The sequence below is a fragment of the Typopeltis vanoorti genome, chromosome 10 (genome assembly GCF_054136105.1).
Source record: "Typopeltis vanoorti isolate ZY-2024b chromosome 10, IOZ_Tvanoo_1.0, whole genome shotgun sequence".
Taxonomy (NCBI): domain Eukaryota; kingdom Metazoa; phylum Arthropoda; class Arachnida; order Uropygi; family Thelyphonidae; genus Typopeltis; species Typopeltis vanoorti.
The window spans coordinates 35,545,535-35,570,597 of NC_143558.1; the positions used below are offsets into that span (position 1 = coordinate 35,545,535).

The 25,063-nt window shown below is 36.8% G+C and overlaps 1 protein-coding gene across 1 annotated transcript in view; it reads left to right on the forward strand.

The window, feature by feature from the left end:
* Nucleotides 1-25,063, forward strand: part of puf (ubiquitinyl hydrolase 1 puf) — a 1,013,305-nt gene that overhangs the window by 13,003 nt on the left and 975,239 nt on the right. Inside the window, exons 2-3 of the mRNA XM_090399560.1 lie at nt 5,362-5,452; nt 9,658-10,153. Of these exons, the coding sequence (XP_090255686.1) occupies nt 5,362-5,452; nt 9,658-10,153 (587 nt within the window). The remainder of the gene's footprint in view (nt 1-5,361; nt 5,453-9,657; nt 10,154-25,063) is intronic.

Here is a 25,063-nt window from a genome sequence, read left to right on the forward strand (position 1 = left end):
CTTGATTTCAGCAAAAGTTACTGGCATAAGTACAGTCCCTAGCTTGGAGCTGTTCCATATAATGAGGTTTGTTAAACAGGAAAGAAAGAAATGCTGACAGAGATATTACAGTATCAATGTGTGAAAGTATTCGTCAAAAGGCTGAATAAGATAGGTGTCAAATGAAATTTGGAAGCAGCACAAGATGGATAATGGTAATAATCAGTTGCATGGAGAGTATAAAAAATAGGCTAAGAGAATGACTCATTTGGTAGGGACAGAAAAAGTGCAGTATGAGCAGAATTCAGCAAATGAGGCAAGAAAAACCCTAGTGAGGTTTTTTGATATCTAGAAAGAAGAATGATTATGACATGATCATGTTAATGGATGAAAGTGTTAGATTGTAACTACCACTGCTGCAAAGAACACTGTCAAGGTATTCATTAGGGTTTCAGTGTGAAATCAGGAGAATCAGAGAAGACTTAATGGTGAGTGAGCAAGAGATATATGATGAATTAAGTAAGCTAGATGTCAGTAAGGCAATAGGACTTGATGAGATATCACCACGTGTATTAAGAGAATGTTCCAGGGAGTCAGCATTAGCTTTGGCCTATTTTTAACAAGTCTTGCAACAGCACAAGTTCCAAAGGAGTTGAGGGAAGGTAAAAATAAAATTGTTCCACTTCACAAAGGTTGTGATAAGGTTAAAGCTACAAATTATAGGCTGATCTGTATATCTGAGTTGTACTTGAGATGTTGGTGAGAGCTAGAATACAAACATGGATAGATAACAACAGTATTCTCTGTGTTTGTCAGCATGGATTTGTTAAAGGGAGGTCATGTTTTATCAATGTACTTATGTACTATAACAAGGTGACGAGTATATTGGACAAGAGATATACGTATACAGTGGTATACTTAGATTTTGCAAAGACTTTTGATAGATTGCCACACATCACAGGTTGGTAACTAAATTGGAGCAGATAGGATCAGATGAAAGATTAGTGAGTTGGATAGGCAACTGGCTCTCAGATAGATATCAGCAAGTTCTGTATGCGGATGCAGTATTCCAGAAGAGAGTGGAATACTGCATCCGTTATTTAACTTCTATATTAACACATTCGCTGCCACGCTACTTCAGCATAGTTTGTTCCCATATGCCAAGCAATTTCACTTCTTCAAAGTCAGTACGGTAATTTCGTTGCTGGCAGTAATCGACATACGAGTATACTCGTAGTTGGCTTGTGTGGAGCATATTCCATCTATGAGTATACACAGTTTTGCTGCTAGTTCCACAAGCCAAGCATTTTCACTTCTTCAAGATCAGTACGGGTAACCTCGTTGCTGACGGTAAGCGTCATACGAGTATACTCGTAGCTGGCTTGTGTGGCTCATATACCAACTACGAGTATACTCGTAGTTGGCAGCGAATATGTTAATGATATTGAAATGGGTTTAACTGGAGATATACAACTGTTTGCTGATGATTCAAAACTGGGGAGAGTGATGAGGAATCAATCAGATGTGTCCATAAATAGATTGTACAGTCTATTTATGGACACTTGAATAGATTGTATGAGTGGGCAAGTGTGTGGAACTGTCAGTTGCAAAATGTAAGTTTCTGAAATTTGGGAGGTAACAATGGGATGCAAAGTCTATATTTGGTGGGGAAATTTGTTGAGGAGACAAGAGACCTTGGAGTATTGATGGACAAGGATCTGAAGTTCAGAGGTCACATTGCATAGATCGTGAAGTCATCACATCAGATTATGGCAATGATACAGAGGACCTTAACATGCAGAAATAAAGAGATTCTTGTCCCATTGCTAAGGTGGTAGTAACTGGTATTTGAGATGTAGGATATGAAGACAAATTGAGGAAATGCAATTTGTGATGCCTCATATGAATAGGAGGAAGAGGAGAGTGGATATGATTGAAGCTTAAGTTGGTAAGGGATTGTTACTTGGTTAATGTGGAAGAAGTTTGACATAGAATGGGAGAGGGGATTAGAACAGAGGGCGAACACTAGAAACTGTATGTGTAGGGTGTGAGTAAGGATATGTAAGTAGCATGAATAAGTTGCAAGTTCTTTACATGGAGAGTGGCTAGTAGGTGGAATGCATTGCCTGACAGTGTGGTGAATGCTTATATAAAAAAACCCAGTTTGATGGGCTTTGTGTTAACATTTGTGTATCCTCCAATGAGTCTTTTGACTCCATGAAGGTCTGGTGTTAATAATAATAAGTGAGAATTTTTGAGGAGGAGGATATAGTTACAGGAAATAGAATGTAAGGGATATTGTATTTTTAGGAAGGACAGAATAGGTTAGCTCAAGAATTGCATCAACAGGAGTCAGATTTCATCTAGAAGGAAATATTATGAGAGACAGTGTGTTTAAGACTTTAGTTTGGGATTGAAGCCATAAGAAGAAAATATATAGTCATACTCCAACTTACGCGAATCCAGAGTTACGTGGTTTCTTATGTATACGCATTCCCATTCCTCTTCACGCCTCTAGTCATCTTTCCGGTGCCAGCCGCCTTCACCAGTGTTGCACATGCTGTGAACAAGCGCTGACGTGTTTTTTGCAGTCTCCATTCACACACGATTTTTATAGTCTACAAACCTTGCGATTGTTTAATGTTATGTTCTTGATAAAAATTTTATCAGATAAAAAATAATAATGTCGTCCAAAAGAAGCAAGTCTGATTCTTCTACAGCTAGCAAGAAAAGAAAAACATTGACTTCGGAAACAAAACTCAACATTATTAAGGATTTTGAAGGCGGAATGAAAATTTGTGAGCTTGCAAAGAAGTTCAATCTACAGGAATCCACAGTAAGAACAATCATAAAAGAAAGGTTTACAGATTTTGGAGGATATAGATTCTAACTAGGAACGAATTGTAGCCACAAGGCAAGGAATAAAAAAATCATTGGCTTGCTATGAAGAAATTTTGCGTGACAAGAAAAAGACATTATACCGTCAGACGAATCTATTAGATTTTATGAAACATCTACATTGAGATAACTTTCTTTCTTTTATGTACGAAAAACCAATTATGATTATATTTCTTAAAAAATATAGGTGTTTTTGTAAACCTTTGGTCCCAATTAACTAATATTTTGTATGTTTGTATATATAAATTACATGCAAAATTATACCCTGAGTTATGAGAATTCGACTTAAGCGCTTTTTGTTGGTCCCACCTACCACATAACTTCGGGGTATGACCGTACTTAATTACTGCTATAGGCCAGGTGGTTCATTGTAGATTATATGTAGTGGCAAGTTAGCTTAATGAGCACAGAGCAAGCAATTATTATGGGAGCCTATCAGGTATTGTCCCTGATAGGCTGTTTGTCTTAGCAGTGGCAAGATTCCAAGGCAGTGGAAAACTGGCAAATAGTTCCATTACATAAAGGAAGTGCTAAGACAGAGGCTCAAATTATAGACCAGTCAGTTTCTCAGGAGTAGTGGTTAGAGTATTGGAATTTAGTTTTTTTTATATGACTTCCACCTATTATAGGTTGTAGACCTGTAATACATTAGTACTGTGGGTGGAATTAGTTTTTATATATATACATATATATATATATTAATTATTATTATTATTTTAAAATTTTATTTATTTTTACACAGTCTGGAAACTTTACCTTAGAGACCAAACATGGAACTTTTTTGAAGGCACTTGAAACTTCCATTAAGCATGGTGGTAGTCTTATTTCAGGTGATGAAATTCATTTTCTACTAAAGATATTTGCAAACATCCATATCCTTACTGGAATTTGAATGCACAACTTAGTGGTAGGAGAGCACTATTCATTTGGCTAACCAGTCTGGCAAATATGGTTAATAATAAGTTTGAATTCTGTAGTGGGTGGATAGGAATATGGTACTATATGGGAGAATAGCATGACCTTGCGAAAAAAAGTCTTGTCTTAGTAAGTGACTTAATTTTCTGTAATAAAATTACAATTCAATTGAATGAAAGAAATGGATACTATGATACTGCATAGAGTTATCATTTAAACTGCATTGGACATGAAGCTGGTGATATAGGTAAGAGGAGTAGCTGATAAACAGACATTATGAAATAGTATATGGTGAAGTCAGATCAAGGACAAGGCAGATGACCAGTGGTGTGCCACAGGGCTCTATACTTTGACCATTGCTCTCCTCAATTTGACTCCATCATATACTTTTACTGATGTCTGTTTATCAGACATTCTTTTCTATGCCAGTTTGTGCAGTGGGCAGTTTAGTGTGGTAGAAAAAAAGCATAAGTGTCTTTTGGGATGAAAGCATCACAAGCTGTGTATTTAAGATAGATGTGATTGCAGTAAAAGAAGTTAATTAGGCTGGGGATTTGTGTGTGATGAATGAACAGATGATTTAAGTTCAGAGGACATCTTGCAGAAGTTAACACAACAGCCCAGTGATTATTTTCTTGTTAAAAAAAATTAAAACTTATACCAACAAATAGGGATATGAAAGTTATTATCCATCTTTATAAGGATTTTGATATGACCATATCTTCTTGAGGATATAAGTGGTGGGAAGGATTTGGATATGGGTGACAAAGATGGTGACAGATGTATGAAGTGCTCCATGAGAATGTATTAAAAGTTTAGTTCATAGGTGAAAAAGAGGAGATATGAACTAAAGGAATTTTATAAAACAAATAAAGGAAGTTTTCAGTACATGACAGGGTTGTTGTTTGATAATGGTTGAAGCAACAGATGCTATGAAGTCAGTGTATTATGTCTGTTAGTTGTACATGTATTGGTCTGACCACTTCGCATGTTTTTATAGAATGATAAACTGAATTTTTGTTAGTGAAAACTCTGCTATTATCATATGAGACTGGCTAACTTACCTTTTTTATGAAGGTAAAAACTCTTATAAAGATTCTTCATCTCAGACCAGATTCCAGCCTAGTCTTTCCAGGAGGGCATTATTGATACCATTAAGCTACTGAAGATCTGCGAGAACACAGGTTATCCTTGAAGTTGTAAGAGTGCTATTAGCAAGGACATAAGGACCTATATATATATATATTTTTTTTTTTTTTTTGCTCGAAGAATGGTGAGCGAGTGAAATGGTTTCCAGAGGTGGTTGTAATTGAGCTTTTTTTGTCAGTGATTGAGTTTAAGGAGAGGCATGATAGATAGATGGGTATTGCATAAATAATGCTTAGTGAGTACTTCAAATCAGTCTTTAAATCCTGCCTTTACCTATATAATAATAATAATTGTGTTTTTGAAGTACGTTTATTCATAATATATATGAAGTCATATTTTGAACATTGATATTCAGTGAAAAATTAAGACAAAAAATGTACTTATTTTGATGTTTTATAATGGAGATTTTTTCCTCCCCAGATGAGAATGAGACTCGTAAAGGAGAACAGCGATCGTTAACAAAAGTGGAAATATCTGTTTTGTGTAATTATGTTCAGGCATGGCCTCAGAGGTAACTTGAATTTTTAGCTATAAATGAAAAGAATTTCAAAATTTATGTGATGTGTGTATTATATATATAATTTATTTTTTTTTTATAAGATAAATACATGGTGATAGTGGAATGTCATTGCCTGTTGTTAGACTGTTATCCCATTTGTTCAAGATCTGAAATGGACCCTTAGTCTGCTCACAGTGCTAATACTAATATAGTGTAAGTTTACACCATTTTTTGGGTGGGATTCACATAACAAAAAATAAATAAATGTTTATGCTAGCATAAAGAAAATTTCCAGATCTTAATGCTTGCTGTCATAGCTATATAAACTATTTATAAAAATAATAGCATTACCACATTATTAAACAGAGCCAACAAGCTAGATTCAGAAAGGGATTTAGCACAATCAACCATCTTCAGATGTTGACTTAACTAAGAGAACAATTCCAAGAATATAGCTTACCATACAAGGTTTTTAAGACTATTAAAAATCCTTTGAGAAACAAGGATTTTTAATAGGCTAAAAAAGCAGTGATAAAACATGGAGTAAGCCACAGTTATATACAGCTAATACATAATATATATATAAAAGCAACTACTAGTGTCCTTATATGAACAAAGTAGCTCATTTAAAATAAATAGAGGAGCACACCAAAGAGAGATTATTTCACCCATATTTTTCAATGCAGTATTAGAATACACCCTAAGGAAACTAGATTGGAGTGATAAAGGGATAAGTGCATTGTAGTAATAGCAAACAACATAATAGAGCTAGAAGAAATGATGAATGAACTAAATACAGTACCAAATAAAGTGGGATTATATATGAACTGTGGAAAAACTAAAATAATCACAGATGTTGACAGAAACCAGATAGCAGAAGAACAAATAACAGTAATAGGCAATAATAAAATAAAAAGTATAAAAATATGCATATCTTGGAAAAGCTTTTACATCAGGAAATTGAAGCACATATGAAGAAATAAAAAGAATACAGCTAAGTTAGATTTCTGTGTATTGTAACCTGAAAATATCCATCACGAACAGTACAGGAGATTACTGCAGTACTGAACATATATCCCATACAAGCATTGAAAACTATTTGCACAAGCTGGGATATGTCTCAAAACTCAATGTTTGGGTGCTGCATGAATTGACTGAGGCCAATATGACTGCTCGCATATCCATCTGTGATTCGCTGCAACGTCGCCAAGAAAACGACTCATTTTTGAAGCGGATGATTACGGGAGATGTGTATGATAACGTGGTACATAAAAAATGATGGGGCACAAGAGTGAACCGCTGCAAACAACCTTGAAAGCGGGATTGCACCCAAAGAAGATCATGCTCTCTGTGTGTGGTGGGTGAAGGTGTTGTCCAATACTATCAGGCAGAATGATTGATTCAACTGTCTATTGCTCACAGTTAACGCGACTAGCCCATGCAATTAGCACAAAACGTCCTGAATTGGCAAATCGAAAAGGAGTTATCTTTCACCACGACAATGCCAGATCCCACACATCGTTAACAACCTTGAGTAAATTGTTACATCTTGGCTAGGATGGTTTGTTGCATCCCCCGTATTCACCGGACCTGGCACCTTCCAATTACCACTTATTCCGATCGTTGCAGAATTCTCTGAACGGGAAAACCTTCACTAATGAGGAGGCTGTCAAAAGACATCTGGATCAGTTTTTCACCAGTAAAATCTCAGATGTTTTATGAACGTGGCATAATGAAGTTGATGAACAGATGGCAAGAGGTCATTGATAAAGAGGGTCAGTATATAACTGACTAGTATGTATTATACATACATACGTACATACATCTTCAAGGCCCACCTTTCCTAATTGGGTTGTGGGGGCAACAGCTGCAAGAGGAACTTCCAATGGTCATGATCCTCTGCCACCAAGCTCAGGTGTTCTGGTGGGGTTCCCAAATGTGTCCACCCAAGGTTTTGGATATAATCTATCCAGCGAGTCTTTGGCCTCCCACCCTCTGGCTTGGCAAAGAGGGCCTGCTGAGGGAGCCTCTCTCTCTTGTGGCATTCTGACCAGGTGCCCATACCAATGTAACTGGGATCTCTCAACACGGAGAAGCAGTGGTTGAGTATTGAGGGTTTCCCTGAATTGCAGAGCTTCTGACTCTGTCGAGTCTTGTCAGCCCCACAACCCCTCGAAGGAACCTCATTTCAGCCGCTTGGATTCGTGTCTGCATTCTTTTGGTCATTACTCAACTCTCATGACCATAGGTGAGGATGGGGATATAGACTGTATTGAAGTCAGCCAGCTTTGCCTTCTGGCTTAACTCCCGCTTCAATACTACCGAACGGCCAAGCTCCTACAATATTGAGCTTGCTAAGCCAATTTGAGTATCTACTTTGTTTTATTATGTATTATTATTATTTTTTTTTTTTAATCTCTTGTTAAAGTTATTTTGTTAGAACTTGAATGTATTTAGACCATGTCACTCTACATTATGTAAGTGCAGTTCATGAGTTTCCATTGTCGAATCTACTTATTTTTGTTCTAGTTGTTTATTTTGAAAGTCATACCAAAGATGCTTTTGATACTGGGGCAAACAGTTTATGCCAATAAAAATTTCCGTAAATAAAATCCATATTATATTTAACTAGTTATTATGTTTTACATTCCAATTTGTCAAGATATTTAATATATGTATCATATTTAGAAGGAAAGTAGCATTAAACCTAATATCAAAATCTGAGATGTTAAACCCAACTTTTTTATGTAGCTCCCACTCATGGAAGGTTATTTCATAAACCTATAGTACATTCATACTATAGGTGAAAAGAAAAAAATTATGACCAGGCCACTAGATCACTGCTTATTCTACAGCTGTCTGAGGCCAAAAAATGCTTAGCCTTGTTAATTAATGAAATTATATGTTCAGGATGGACTACTCTGATTTATTTGAAATAGTGCAGCGTCTTTCTACTGTTTCTGCAGACAAAAATATTTGCTGCTACGATTGTTTTTCCTATTTTTATTAATTTTGATAAAAATTTTGATTTTTTTTGAAAATTTATTTTTTTACCTAGTCCAGAAACCCTGCTCTAGAGGTCAAACATGGAACTTTTTCTAGCCACTTGATGCCTCCAGTAAGTGTGCCGGTGGTCACTAAACCAATTTTAGGTAATGGCTGTGAAAGGTAGATTGGGGGAAGAATAAATAAAAAAAAGTTGCTTGAATAATAGAGACACCAACATAAGATTTCTGAGGAAAATTAAAGGGAAAAGATTGGATCATTGATAGAATTACATTCAGATGAAAATATAGGAAAAAACAGGAACTTGACATTATTAATGTTGAATGTGAGCAGATCCAATCTAAAGTGGTATGGTCACAAAGAAAATGGGAAAGATTAGCAAAGCAGATATGTGATGCCAGGATGGCAGGAAAAGAATCCTGAGGAAGATGCAATATATAGGAAAATGAGACATTTAATAGCGCATTGGAAGACCAAAATGTAACATTTGACTTAATAGTATTTGAGTGGCTTGACAAGTAACAGAGCAATTTGGTAAATTGATAGAAAGCTAGTTGTAATGTAAAACTTAGGAAATGATGACATCAGTTGTTCTTGTAGTTTTACCAGTTATCTGACCTCAAACTACTTAACATTAGAGAAGTCTGAAGATTGATCATTCTGCTGTTTATTTGCAATTTTTTTTAATTATCTCAATATTAGTCCCCCCCCCTCCCTACACACATGCCTGAACTGATGGGAGTAGTTTTAGTGTCATGTAACTATATTCATCTGTAATAGTATCTTCATATAATGTATGTTTACAGAAAATTTTCATTTTCAGCTATTTCCCACCTCCCATGCCTTTTGCTTCTCTTCATGTTTCTAAATTCTAAATTGCTGACATTTATAACCCCTGTTTTTTGCACTAATAATAAGCTACCATGGACTGAAGCATTGAGGTTTTTCTACCAAAGAGATTACAGCCATGCATGAAAAACATTCATTCATGTAATTTTGAATTCTGCCTTGTGTTTTGCAGACTACTTCTAATTGAAATAGGCTTTGCAGCTATTATTAATTAATGTGATTGTAGTACACTGACCCTACCAAGACTTACTTCCAGGGTTTTAGCAATTAATCTTAAATAGTTTGCAGTATATTAAAAATACTTTTAGTGACACATTCCTTTAAGTTATTTGATATTAATTTTATTTTCTATTTTATTTCAGGCAATGTACATGCTGTTTCAAAGACCCCAAAAATTTTGATCGATTTAATGCTGTAGTTCAAGGATTAGTTCTTAGTGTAATTGAAATTCTTCAAAACCTTTCTGAAGAACTTAAGGGTGCTAAATTAAAATCAGACAAAAAAAATGTTGAAGATGCATCCATTCATAGTGATTCTCCTAATAATAAAGAGAACAAGGATGAAGAAGAGGTTAAAGAAAAGACAGAAGATGACTCTGTATCCCCAAAACAGGAAAAAAGTGAACAGTGTAGGAAGTGCACATCTGACCATAAAACTGAAGAGAAAAATGAAGAAAAATCACTTGCTGCTGAGGAGGAGGAAGAGGAGGAGGAAGAAGAAGAAGAAAGTAAAACTGACGATTCAAGTTCCTGGACTTTAGAAGATAAAGAAAAGCTACTGCATTTTGTATCTAAAGTGTTCCTTTTAAACTTTCCACTGTATATGGCTTTCAAGCATAGTGTACATTCCAAACTTGAGGTAAGAGAAATGTTTTATATTGTTTAATTGAACTGGTGATCTGATAAATGGAGAGAGGGGTGGGGACTGTATTTCACTGTATTAGGTTCTATAAATACAGAAACTTCATCATTTCAACTCTTGTATAACTTGCTAATCCTTATAATGGACATCATTTGATGATCATGGCTTATGGTATACATGAAGCTGCTTACATAAAATTAGGAATCTGTAATTACTAGAATTCTACTTGTCTGCTAAGGAAAATTATTGAATTCCAATATATCACAAACAATAATTTGTCCTTAGATCACATACAGTATTATGCAGTTTTGATATTCATAAACAAATGGATTTCATGATACAAAATAATGTATTTTCTATGTTTCACGAAATTTTGTACATATATTCAAAATGCTGCTAGAAATAACTGTATAGTTTCTGGTTTAAAGTCTTACATGGGAAGTAGCTGTAAAAAAAAAAAAAAAAGATTAGCTCATACTATTTTTTGTTTGGTTGTTTGGTAAAAATAAACATTGCTTTAGAAGAAATCTCTCACAGTATTGAGATTTTAATAGCTTCTGTGGTCCACCAGTGTAATAAGCAGCCGACCATGATCTCATAGTCAGTTACCACATTGGCTGGTTGTGTCACTGTTCAACAGCAAATTGAATTAGCTGGGCACAGTTCTTCCTTTGTGATTTTGCCCCTTCTATTACTGTTCAATCTACTTCAGACCTCCATTAAGCTGGATGATGATTTTTTCATTCTAGTCAGAGAAATTTGTCTCTCAGCTCTAAAGACATTCCAAAACATTCATACCATATTGGGATTCAAACCAACAACCTGTTGGTTTGAGTAGGGATATACTATCTACTTGGTCAAGCAGGCTAGTAAACCTGCGGGATGGACTATCATTACTGCGTTTATTCATAAAAATGGAGTTAATAGTTATACTAGAGAGAACACACAAGACAGGGAAAAGTCTTAGTGATTGTGTTAATGCTGATATCACTATCAGCATTAACACAAATTTGGAAACATTGGTCTAACGACCAAACGCAGAACTCTCTTAAGTTACTTTAGGCTTCCAATAAGCAGGCTAGTGGTCTTACACTTGACACTGAAATTCATCTTCCAAATAAAGATATTTACAAATGTTCCATACCATGGTGGAATTTGAACTTCAGGCTGATAAATACCAATTCAGACCAATAAGAGTATACATATAAGTTTATAATTTGGCAATTAAAATTGAAGGAGGTTGTTGGTTTGATGTAAAGTTAGTTGTATGGCAATAGTGCACATAACCTCCACTTTTAATCATCTATCTGGACCACATTGTGAAGAAAAGTAAGTGGCATTTGAGATGTTAATCTCATCTCTTATGATACACTGAAATAAATCCAGTGCTAGTCTGCAAGATTTCCTTGACTAAATTGAATAACTGTTGCTGTAAGAAATTTGGTATGAAAATCAGCAATAAAAATCGAAAACTATAAATAATACATGGAATAACAGAAAATCAACTGCATTCTCACTGAAGAATCTGTAGAACAATCTTTCTTAGGTGGTATAAAAACTTTTGCTCACTTGTGCAATTTTATATGTGACTCCCTCCCACAAAAGGTTGAATATCTCTCAGCTCAACAACAGTTGAGCTGAGAGATATATTTGTAATTATTTATTATTATTTTATTTTTTTTTATTTGCACATAATTTGGAAACATTGCCCTAAGGACCAAACACAGAACTCTCTTAAGTTACTTTAGGTTTCCAATAAGCAGGACAGTGGTCTTATACTTGACACTGAAATTCATCTTCCAAATAAAGATATTTACAAATATTCCACACCCATGGTGGAGTTTGAACTTGCAGCCTGTTGGTCGGAGAGTATGTTAACCAACCAGCCATCAAGATAAAATATATCAGCTCTTTATGCACTGTGTTAGTGATGATTTAATTTGACAAATTAAGTATATAATTAGACAATAGAATATGCAGCACTGGTAGGAGCGATACGAGTAAATTTATGTGAAATAAAGAAACTAGCCAAAACACTTAATAGTTAGTGTAAAAGACAGTATTCAAACCAGTCTTATGGATCTGAGAATTGCATTAAAAGTAAAACATCAAGGATTAATTCTTAAATTGTACATATTTGGTCTAATGTATTAAAATTAAGAACTTTTATTGCTAAAAGACCATAAGATATAATGATAAAATATACAAAGAGCTCTTTGTATATTTTATTGTTGTATATACTTTGTATATTTTATCATTATATGTTATGGTCTTTTAGCAATAAAAGTTCTTAATTTTAAGGATTAATTCTGTTGCGCAGAAAGCAAAGCCTGAGTATGAAAAGAAACGGCTCTGCGTGCTAAAGACAACCCACAAGAATTCTGTCGATAAGCTGCAACTAAAAGAAAGAATGGGTATGAAAGAATAACTCTTCTAAATGCAGATGGTGTGAGAGTTACAGATGCATCAGAGGTTGTTCAGTTAATGAGTGCCCATTTTGTTAAAAGCTATCAACTTGGTGAATGCATCATTGAGCTCACTGTTGTTACCTCTTCACTAGATGAAGAAACGCAGGTGTGTGAGGCTGAGGTATTAGAGCTGTCGCACAAATTGGATGAGAATTCAGCAATAGAGACTGATGGAATATCAGCACATGTGCTAAAAGAGTGTTCAGCTGAACTGGCCATTCCTTTGACCAGGCTGTTTACTATGAGTCTTAGAAGAGAGGATTCTGCAGGAATGGAAGGAATGTATGATAATTCCATTGCACAAGGGTGGTGCAAAGACCGATGTATCCAATTATCGACCAATTAGTATCTCAGGAGTGGTGGTGAAGATTTTTGAAAAAATTGGTTAGGGCTCGCATTCAGAAATGGGTTGATAGTGAATCTCTACTTTGCAATGAACAATATGGGTTTACTAAGGGAAGATCATGTTGCTCACATTCTATAACAATGCTACCATTGAACTAAACAAGGGGAATGGATACACCATGAAACTTTTGGATTTTGCTAAGGCTTTTGACAGAATACAGCATGGTAGACTGTTGCATAAATTTGAGAAAATGGGTTTGGGTTATACAATATTAGCATGGATACACTATTTCAGTAACTCATCAGATGAAGGCTCTGACTCTTATAGGCCGGAGCCAGGAAACTCGTCGAGTGTGAATCCAGATGTCTGTTTCTTGTTTGGAGGTGATCCTGCCACCCGTCCCAGCAGCATCCTCAGGAAGAAAGTTAAAAGAAAGCTCTGCAAAGACTGTGATCAACCCATTTATTCAAGTTCTCATGCTTGTTCTGGCATCAAGGAGTTCCCAATCTCAGACACTTCATATGTCAGGCCTGCGATCATGCATTCTCTACTGCAGTTGGCCTTGGCGCATATTGCACCTTGAAACATCCAGCCGAAACCAACACTGCAATAAGAACAGAGCACGTCAAAGCACATTGGACTGCCAAAGAAGAAAAGATCCTCGCCACTCATGAGATCGAGTTGACTGCTCGAGGAATAACGAAAATCAACGAGGCTTAATTTAATGTGTTCCCATTAAGATCCTTGGATGCCAGTTACAAAGTTAACAGAAAGCCAGTTGCAAAGCCTTACTTCAAGAATTGGCAGCCCATCTGCCACAGGTAGGGACAGGTAATATCTCCGTATCTCCTGTCCCTGCCTCTCCATCTTCCAGCCACCATCCTGCTGTTGAAGAAGAGGCTTTGATTCTCAGACTGACATCATCTCTAGATGATCCTTCTCTTCCAGAATATAACTAAAAAATTCTTAAATATCTCATCCAGACTCACCTTCTGGGAATGGATATCCCAGATCAGTTGAATGACTACCTCCACGCTGAATTCTCTGAACACTTCATGCCTCATCAACATCAGCCTACGTCTCATTCTACAATGACTTTGTCAAATAGGAAGCAAAGGAAGAGGGCCTATACAGCTATGCAGGCCCTCTATAAAAAGAATAGAGGGCAATGTGCCAAAACCATCCTTGATGGTGCTTCCCCTCCACCTCTAACAAACTTACATGATGATTTTATCAAATTCTGGAGTACAGTCTTTTCTGCTCCACCTCCACACTTCCGTGATTATAATGATCAACCTGCGATATTGAGGTCCATTCCTGCCCTTCAAATATACCAGCCTGTCTCCATCCAGGCTGGTATATTTGAAATTAAAGCAGCTCTTCCATCCAATTTCTCTGCTTCCGGACCTGATTGTTTTCCTGCGTCTAGGCTTTGGAAGGTGCCGTTGAAGATTCTTCAAGACTTAGTGGACATTCTCCTTTCCAGTAAAGTAAAACCACCATACTTACGTGCTTCAAGAACTATCTTCATTCCAAAGGAAAAAACTTCAAGCTGTGCATTAGACTCTAGACCTATTACCATCTCCCCTGTGTTACTTAGACTCTATCATAAAATATTAGTTAAACGACTTCAGCAACATATACAGCATGATTATAGACAGAGAGCTTTTGTCCCTTCGGACGGCTGTGCCAAGAATATATATCTTCTTTCTTCTCTTCTCTCTGATTCCCGATGCCACCTTAAGCCTCTATATATGGTGTCTCTGGACCTCCAAAAGGCCTTTGATATTGTCTCCCTTCCTGCTCTCCTTCGAACACTGTCTATTGCTGGATGTCCAGAACCTTTTCTTTCCTATGTTATGGAACTATGCTTGGGTAGCTCCATCGCTATCACTACAGGGTCCCGTGCAACCTCTATTCCCACAGTGCAGGGTGTTTGCCAGGGTGATCCTCTATCTCCCCTTTTCTTTAATTGTGTCATAGATGAATTTCTTCATTCTCTTTCTAGTCATATAGGCTACTCTCTAGGCGCTTCTTCCTTTAATGCTATGGCCTTTGTGGATGATCTTATTCTCGTAGCCTCTACTAAGATAGGCTTGCAGGAACTCCTTGATCGGGCAGTTGACTTCTTCTCTATTAGAGGCCTTTCTATTAATGTAGAGAAGTCCTGCTCTTTAGCTCTTGTCCCCTCTGGTCGTGACAAGAAGCTTAAGGTTGAGACTATAGAGTTTTCCCTGCACGGGAGACCGCTACATGCTTTGACCATCCTGGAAGAGTGGCGTTACCTCGGTATCATGTTCACCCCAAAGGGAAGGTCTTCTGTCCCTTCTATCCTAGAAGCTGGGATTGCTTCTTTAAGGAAAGCTCCTCTCAAGCCCCAGCAAAGACTGTTTCTCCTTTCCTACTATCTCCTTCCTCGCTTTTACCACAAGTTGGTGCTTAGTACGACATATATCTCAGTACTGTCCCGAATGGACAGGGCTATCTGTTCAGCCGTGAGTTCATGACTCCGACTGCCACCTGACACTCCCACTGCATATTTCCATGTGAGGGTGAAGGATGGTGTGCTTGGGGTTCCATCACTTAGATGGATGATCCCACGCCTGCGGCTGTCAAGAATTGTGCAGTTAGAACTGTCTTCTTCTCCCATGTGCAGAGAGGCTTTCTATAGCCCATTAATGCAAGAAGACTTTAGGTGGGCTAAAGGCTGGTCCCATTATCAAGGTATTAATGCTATGATACCTTGATAATGGGACCAGCCTTTAGTCCCATTATCAAGGTATCAAACAGAACACAAGAGATGCCTATCTCTTGTGTTCTGCTTGACAAGCAGAACACAAGAGATGGACATCTCTTGTGTTCTGTTCTGTAGCTGGTGCTCCTTTAAAAGAGTCATATCTGGTGCCTCCCCAGTATGATTGGGTAAGGGATGGCACCAGACTCCTCCCTGGGTTAGAGTATATTGACTATATCAGGATGAGGATCAATGCCCTGCCTACTTGAGCCCACACAGCTTGATGGGGTAGTGACGACTCCAACTGTAGGGCTGGCTGCCACTAGTGAGACATTGTCTCATATAGCCCAGTGTTGCTTCTGCACCAATGGGGTCTGTGTGAGGAGGCATGATGCCGTGGTCTCCATTCTGAACAACCGCTTTAAGAACAAAGGTTGGGTCCTATAATGTGGAACCATGTTATAGGACCTCCGCGGGTTTACGTAAGCCAGACTTAGTGATTAAAAGAGATGGTGACGTTTGGGAAATTGATGCCCAGGTGATGGGAACAGGACACCCACTAGCCTATAGCCATAATAATAAAGTAAATTATTATAAAAATAACCAAGATTTAGTTAGTAAGATACGTGAGGAGCATGGGGCAACTCTGAGGTTTACCAGCACCACCATCTCTTTACATGGCGTATGGAGTGCAGATAGTTATAAGGACTTAAAACAGTTTGGACTTACAAAGAAGGATATAAAAGTTCTTTCCTTGAGGTCCCTACAGGGCACACTGGTGGCATGATGTTGCCACCAGAAAATGATTACCATGATAACTGGAACAGGCATAGGGTAAAACACTTGTAAAGGCTTAGGCCTATATCAAGTCTGGATGAGATATACGGGTAGTACTGTCCATAACCAGTACAAAAAAAAAAAAAAAAGTGGTGTACCACAAGGATCAGTGGTTGGTCCACTGTTATTCAATTTGTACATTAATGATATTGGAAAGGATTTGACAAGCAATGTACAGTTATTTGCTGATGATGCAAAGATAGGTAGGGTAATCAGAAATGCTGCTGATATGCAGAACTTGCAGAATGATTTGAATAGTGGGAATTGTGCGCATGGGAAAACGGATGCCAATTCAATGTGAGTAAATGTAAAGTTATTGACTTCAGCATGATTAGATATCCAGTGTCATATTATATTAGTGGGATTAGGCTAGAAGAAACAGATGAGGCTAGGGATCTCATCATAATCATCATCAAATTCCTGCCATGTACCCTCAAGGAGTGTTCAGGATATGATAATACTACATGAAAAAAATTACATCATTACTTACTTCCTATCTACAATTTTCCTCCAAATCAGTCTGTTACTTGTCAAGACTCCAACATTATCAGATTTTATATTTCTATCGTCTAAGGCACTTTGTACCGTATCAATCCACCTATATCTTGGTCTTCCTCTGGGTCGTCTTGCTGCCAACCTGGCAGAGAACACTTGTTTTGCTAATCTTTCTTCGCCCATTCTGTTTAAGTGACCATACCATCTGAGATTAGCTCTGCTAACTCATTCCTCGATGCCGACAATGTCAAGTTCTTTCTTAATATCCTCATTTTTTATATGATATTGTCATTGATGCCATCTGTTCATGCCTATAATCTTTCTCAGGACTCTCGTATCTGCGGTCTCTAGTCTTTGGTCAAGAGTTTTACTTCTGACCCAGCTCTCAGATCCATAAGTTAAAACTGGTTTGAACACTGTCTTGTATACAGCTAATTTATTGTTCCGACTAATTTCTCTCTTATTCCATATGAATTTATTCAATTGACTTCCCACCATACCAGCTTTGCTGATTCTGTTGTCTATTTCTATATTTAATTTACCATCTTCAGTAAAAATCATGCCTAAGTAGCTGAAATGTTTTACTTGTTCCACAGGTTCTCCATTCACAACACAGTTGACATTTTCAATGATTCTGCCTTTTTCATTGTCTTTGTCTTTTTATTGCTGACCTTCATACCATATCTATTACAACAGCTATTCAATTTAGTCAGAGAATCTTGCAGACTTGTAACGGATTTATTTAGAAGTATAACATCATCCGCATAAAGCAAAGAGCTGACATTAACATATCCAATTTTGATATCATGTTTAATACCACTTTCCTTCATAATGTGATCCATACAGATAATGACTAACAGAGGGGATAATGTACATCCTTGTCTCACACCAGATTTAACATTAAACCATCTTCCTGTACTTCCTTCAATTCTAACTGCTGACTTACAACTCAAATAAAGACTAAGTATTGCTTGATATAATGTCCCATTGACACCATATAACTGTAGCGTATTGAATAGCTTCTCTCTTGGCACCGTGTCATATCATATGCCTTTTCCAAATTGACAAAACTTAAATACAGATCTTTGTTATATTCCCATGCTTTCTCGACTGTTTGTCGTAAAGTGAAGATCTGATCCTGACAGTCTCTGTTTGGCCTGAATCCAGCTTTTTCTTCCACAATTCTTCTCAATCGTTTCTCAAATATACTTGCATAGATCTTGCCAGGAACACTCAGTAGGGAAATACCTCTGTAATTCTCACATTCAGTTTTATTTCCCTTTTTATATATGGGTACTATGAGAGCTCTACTCCAATCATTGGGAATTCGTCACTCTGTCCACGCTTTCTGAACTATGCAGTGCAGCCACTGTAAGATTCTTATACCACCATACTTCAGCATTTCTGGTCGAATGTTATCTACTCCTGCTGCCTTTCCACATTTCAAGCCTTCGATGGCTTTTTCCACTTCAAGTATGAATATGTATTCCTGACTGCATGCCTGGTCTGTGTTTTTTACCACTGTGCTGTCATCACTGCTTGTTTCTTTTAGCAGTTTTTCAAAGTAATACTCCATACTTCAAGGATATCTTTTTCTCCCTTTTTCATGTAACCTTTATCATCTCTAACTCCTTTTACAGCACTCTCTTTCCTCCATTCCTAAGCTTCTTCAGCAACCTCCAGAATATTTTACCACCTTCTTGATATTTATTTTCTATATTCTTGCCAAAGTCCTCCCATGACTTTTGTTTGGCTAGTTTTACACACTGTTTAGCTTTCTTACATTTGTCTCTGTATTCTGTAATAGTAAAAGCTGACTTATTTGCCAGGAACTTTTGATATGCTTTCTTCTTTTCCTTCACTGCCTCTTTAACTTCCTGAATCCACCAGGGAGTTCTGATTTTTCTATCCTTGCAGAGAACCTCACCACATGCCTCTCTGGCAGAATCAATCAATGTTTTCTTCAGAGTTTGCCACTGAATCTCCAAGGTTTGATTCCTGTTCTCAAACTCTTTCATTTTTTCTTCAATAATCTTTGTGTATTTTAGTCTACAGTTCACATCTGAGAGCTACTCAACTTTTATTCGCTTTAAAACTTTCTTACATGTTAGTCTTTTCAATACGAAATTCAATTTTATCCTGCTGAAGACTAAATAGTGATCACTTCCAATTTCAAATCCTCTATACACTCTGGTGTCCTGCACCAGGGTGAAAACATCACTATCAACAATAATATAGTCAATGAGACTTTTCTTATTCCTTGCCTCTTCTCTCCATGTGAATTTGTGCACATTTTTATGTTGGAACATGGTGTTAGTAATAACCAGTCCATGTCCTGAGCAGAAATCCAACAGATATTTGTCATTGTTATTAGCTTTGCTCTTTTCTCCAAATTTTCCCAAAATATTTTTGTATGTTTGACAATCATTTCCTACTCTGCTATTTAGATCCCCAACAAGGACCAACTTTTCCTTTTTTATTGTGTCAATTGCTTTTTCTAAAACCTCAAAAAATTCCTTCACTTCTATCTTAGTAGAACCCTCAGTGGGATCACAAATAAGTCTCATTGTCTAGTTCCCCATTCTCATATTTGCCCACATTACTCTACTTGAGACTGACTGCCATTCAAGAAGATGAGCCTCGTATTTTGTGTTGAATACTATGGCTACTCCTTCTTTTCCTTGATTGTCATTGCCTGAACATAACATTTTGTATTTATTGCTCAGAAAGATCTCACCAGTTTTTGTCTTTTTTGTTTCAGTCACCCCTATTATGTCGATCTGGTACTTATCTAATTCCTTAGCTAGCTCCATTTCTTTGCCATTCAGGCAATCTTTAACTCTGGTGATGCTGAGTTGGGGTTTGATTTCAGATTTGTTCCAGTAGCTGACTTTTCGCTGTTCACCCTGTTCCCTGGCGTAAACAACGCGGCCTTGTTTAACTGGGTGACGGCCCAGCCGGCATGAAATGTTGTCATGTTTTACCATCATTTTTTATTTTGGTTTAACCAATAAGAATACAATTTGGTCAGCTAAATCCCAAATTGCCAACCCATCCTCGTTCGTTCAGTATCCAAGTAGACACCCAACAGGGTGCACCACGAGAAGGTGAGGATTAGACATTAGGTAAGAAGCCCTGGTCGGTTCTCCGCATTCCTTTAAAGGCTATGTGGAGGTCTCCTCTGAGTTATACAGCTTTGACCCTTAAGCACCCCGGCTAGGGATCTTGGAGCATTAATAGATAGGAAGTGAAGTTAAGGGGCCATGTGGCAAAGATTGCAAATACAACTCAAAAGATAATTGCAATGCTGAAACGAACTGTCACATGTAAAGATATGGATGTTATTTTGCCTCTTTAGAAGGCATTGATAAGACTCACTTGGACTATTGTGTGCAGCTTGGTTTCTGTTGTGATTCTGATATATTGATGAGGATACAAAGGAGAGATGTTAAAAATGATTAGGATTGTGGAATACTGATTATGAAGACAGATTAAGAATTTGTAGACTGCAGACACTAGCTAACAGGAGAAAGAAGGGTGATATGATTGAGACTTACAAACCTCTGAAAGGGTCATACAATTTATTGAGGGAGGGGAAAGGACAAAAGGGCATCCGAAGCTGAGACTGAAGGCCGCTAAGAAGGGTGTGAGGGCTAGATTTTTCTCTGAAAGCGCGGTGCGTGATTGGAATGGATGCCTTTGGATGTTGTGAGGGCAAGCAGTGTGAATGCAAGAATAAGTATGATAGCTGGTGTGTGTGTGTGTGTGTGTGTGTGTGTGTGTGTGTGTGTGTGTGTAGTATGCGGCCTCTCTCTATGAGTCCCTGACTCCCTGGAGGTGTCTCTTATCTTAATACTACTACTAATAATAATTACAGACCATAGATATGAGAGTTTTTTGAGAAAACTTAGAGATGTAAACAAGTGACACTAATGGTAGGATCATGCTAAAAACAAGGATATTAGGAAGGAACATTATGTTATTTTTCAAGAATGTGTGAATAGAGCTAATCTAAGATGGGAAGATGGGATGGTGACTTAAACAGAATAGGAGAGATAAGGTTAGCAAAAACTGTTTGATGTTAAGATGGCAAAAAAAAAATATCCCAGGTGAAAATTGAGATTTGGATGGATTGATGCAGCTAGAAGTGCCATAGAAAACTGAAATGTAAGCAATGGTTTAATTTTGTTAAAGATAACTTAACATCATGTGTGTTTGGGCATAGTATGATAGTTTACAACTGCAAGTGAGATGGCATCTGGCACATCTAGGTTGTGTGACTGGTCTTTGATGGAGTGGATAAGGGATGGCAAATTTTTATATGGTCTGTAAAAAGTTGTAAAGTTATTTTTTTAGGATTTTAGTTAGTTTTTCAGACATGACTTGGATGGTGATATGTATATATATATAAGAAATGGTGATAGCTTTCGTGTAGTGTCTGTTCTGGAGGGGGAGGGGACATGTGGTTTGGGTTTTTTAATATTTTTTGAATTTGGTGGCAAATGTCATTGCCTATGAAGGTTTTGTGAATGTGGCCAAGTTCTATGAAGAGGGAACTGCTATCCGAACTAATTAATTTAGTCCTGTGATATAAAATTTTATCAATTTTAAGGAAATTTTAACACATTCTCTGTAAACAGAGAATACCAGAAATCCATAGTCGGCATGTATTTAAAGTGTCTAGGAAGGGGAGACTGCTATTTTCTTTTTTTTAATGTAACAAGATCTGGGATATTGATTGTTTAGATGTGTTTAAAAAAAATGTTGAGAGATCCAGTCCATGTATCTAAATGGAGAACATAAACAAAGCATAGCCAAACAGTAGGTTAATGTGGAGCAGAGTTTAAGGCTTTCTTTTCAAAGGTCTCCATTCCATGAAGTAATTATCTAGAAGGGAGAAAGAGCACAGCCCATGGCTGGCCCATCTATTTGTTTATAGAATTTTCCTTGCTAATCAAAATAGTCCGAGCTCATGGTTAACTTAAACAGGACTGAGACAGGAGTTAATTTGGCTTGAATAAGGTCTAAAGTGTCTTTAAGTGGGGAACTGCTGAACAGAGAGGAGACTTCAAAACTGACCATAATGTTGATATGTTGGAGTGAGAGATTTTCTATACTGGCTTTAAAGTGGGCTGAATTTTTTGTGCAAAGATGTGTTGCAAGTATAGTGGAAAAGTACTTTGGCTAAATGTTTTGCTAATTTGTAAGTGGGCGGATCACTTGCATCTGCAATTGGACTTGATGCATATTCTGTTTTTGGCTTTTATGCATTCCATATATCTGGGGAGGTTCTGTAATTGTATAGTTTCAGTTTATTAGTAATTTCAACAAGCCAGGAGGTGACATTTTTTTGGAATCTATGGAGTGATCTGATCTGGTTATTGGTAGTGTCATAGTCTAAGGGAAGGTAGGTTGAGCAATCTGTTTGGCTATGGTGGATGCTCTCAAAATTTTTTTAACCACATCTAAACAGTCAACATCCCATATCCAGTTCACATTAGAAAAAGAAAATAACAACAGTCTTCCCTTCCTAGACACTTAAATTACATGCCAACTATGGATTCCTGGCATTCTCTGTTTACAGAACCCCCCCCCACACACACACACTGCTAGATACATTCACAGTCACCCACCCCACAACAGTATAAGATTATTAAAATTTTATATCACAGGACTAAATTAATTAGTTCGGATAACAGTTCCCTCTTCATGGAACTTGACCACATTCAAGATACCTTGTGGAGATTCTTTTTCTAGTGTAAAGTTGATGCGAGGATGAAGAAGGTTTATTTTATCTAGAAACAGTTGTAATTCCTGTTCGGGATGATCCCAGACTGCAAATACGTCGTTGATATATCATAACCAAATTTTTGGTTTGGGTTCAAAAGTGAATACTTTTTCTTGAAGGTGTTCTAGAAAAAGAATCTCCACAGGGTATTTCCTTTTTGGATTTACAAATTCAAAGAAAAGAAGACGGTTCCATCCCCATGTCTGTCTATCGCAAGCCTACATTTTCAGGTCGCTACATTCACAATTCTTCTGCTCATCATCCATCTCAGAAATTAGGCATCATTAAATCACTAGTTTCCAGAGCACACAAATTCTGCTCTTCTGAAGATTCTTTAAACCGAGAACTAGAAATAATCAAAAATACAGCTATACTAAATGGATATAATCTTAAAACAACTCAAAAAATCATCAGTCACCTACACATCAACCCAGACAAGAAGTCCATAGGAAGGCATCTCCGAACTTCTTTCAAAAATTATGAAGAAATACAATTTTGCCACTAACAAACCTATCAACCAAATCTATAACTTGTCACCTTCTTCTAAGGACAAACTCTCACCTCTGATGTTACCTGGCGTTTATGAGATCCCATGCTCCTACAAATTGTCTTACTTTGGTCAGACAGGTAGGTCTGTTCGGAAACGCATCTCGGAACATCAAGACCACATTCGTCTTTTCAAACCGCAGAAATCTGGTCTCTCTCAACACGGAGTTGAAAATCCAAACCATAGGATCCATTGGGAAAAGTTGAAACTTTTACACAGATCTTTATATAAATATGAACGTTTATATAAAGAAAGTGCTGAAGCCCTACTACACAGACCAAATTTAAACTGCAGTGATGTTCTTACTATTCCTAAAGTATGGAAAATTGTCATACAAAATTGTGTAAAATAATCTTTATATATATATTTATTTATTTTTTATTTTATTTTTTTCAATTTTTTTTTCTTTTTTCAATTTTTTTTACTGCATGCATATTGAAATTCCATTGTAATCATGCACCCTAACTGTATGTTATTCCTAGTATTGTTTAAACTACTGTACTGATGATGTCCCAAGATACTTGGGATGAAATATTTATGAATTAAATAGTCATTACTGTGGTTATTATGTGTGTTTTTAGTGATAAAGTTCCTTGTTCCTGCAAGTTGGCCTACTGTGGACAGACAGGACAATCAGCTACCATATACATGGAAGAACATAAGAAATACATCTGCAGTCATGACTATGATCAATCAGGCCTTGCAGATCATTGCAAAAAATCCTCATAGAATCAATTGGGAAAAAATCACCATGCTCCATTGCAGTAAATTTAGAAGAAAAATACTGTTTTTAGAATCTGTTGCTGCTCTCAAAAACCAGGCCTTGTTTATGAATTTAATTTGAATAAATAGGGTTGCATAAAACTTCCCAAAATGGGAACACTAATGTTTGGAGATCCCAGTTTACATCCTAAGCTAGGTAAACTGAACAACAAGTGATCATAGATGGTGCTTTATCTAGTTAGGACTCTAGTCTTTCTTCCATGTGTTTCACTTAATTTTGTCTTGCCTTTCTGTGTGTGTGTGTGAGAGAGAGAGACATATTGTCATACATATGTGACATAAGTGTCATATTGTACTCCCTGACAATGTCTCTGTACCTGAGATGGAATATTGGAATAATTAAATATTTTTAATCCTATCCCAGTGCTGTGTCACTCCATTAAACTTCTAATATGGGACTTAATTCTTGTGATCCCACAGAAGTTTTTACTAAAAAACAGTTGAGTAATTTCTCAAGTCATTTAAGAATGCATCTGACATAAGGATAAAAGGAAAATCCAGTCCTTGTTAGAAACAAACCTTGATAGCAGAATAGGAAATACAAGCCAGACCAAAGAAAAGTTTTATCAAAATTAGAGAAAGGAATAATGATCACATTAAAAATGGTAAACACCTTCTCGATTTCTGTTGATGACATTGAGTAACACAATGTTCCCATCAAAATATATTCATAAATTGGAGAATAGACACCAAAAACAAGAAAAGTCTTATGACCATAAAAAATGACAACAGCAGCAACAAAAACATAAATAAATAAATAAAAAACTTAAAAATTTCATTCAATAAAAACTACTTCCATATCTTCTTTTTCTCTTCAAGGATTAGACATTTGTTTGTGTCTGTTCTGGCTTCACTGATCTTTCCATATTGTGGCTGGCCTTCCTCTCTTTCCCTTTGGTTCTATATTTA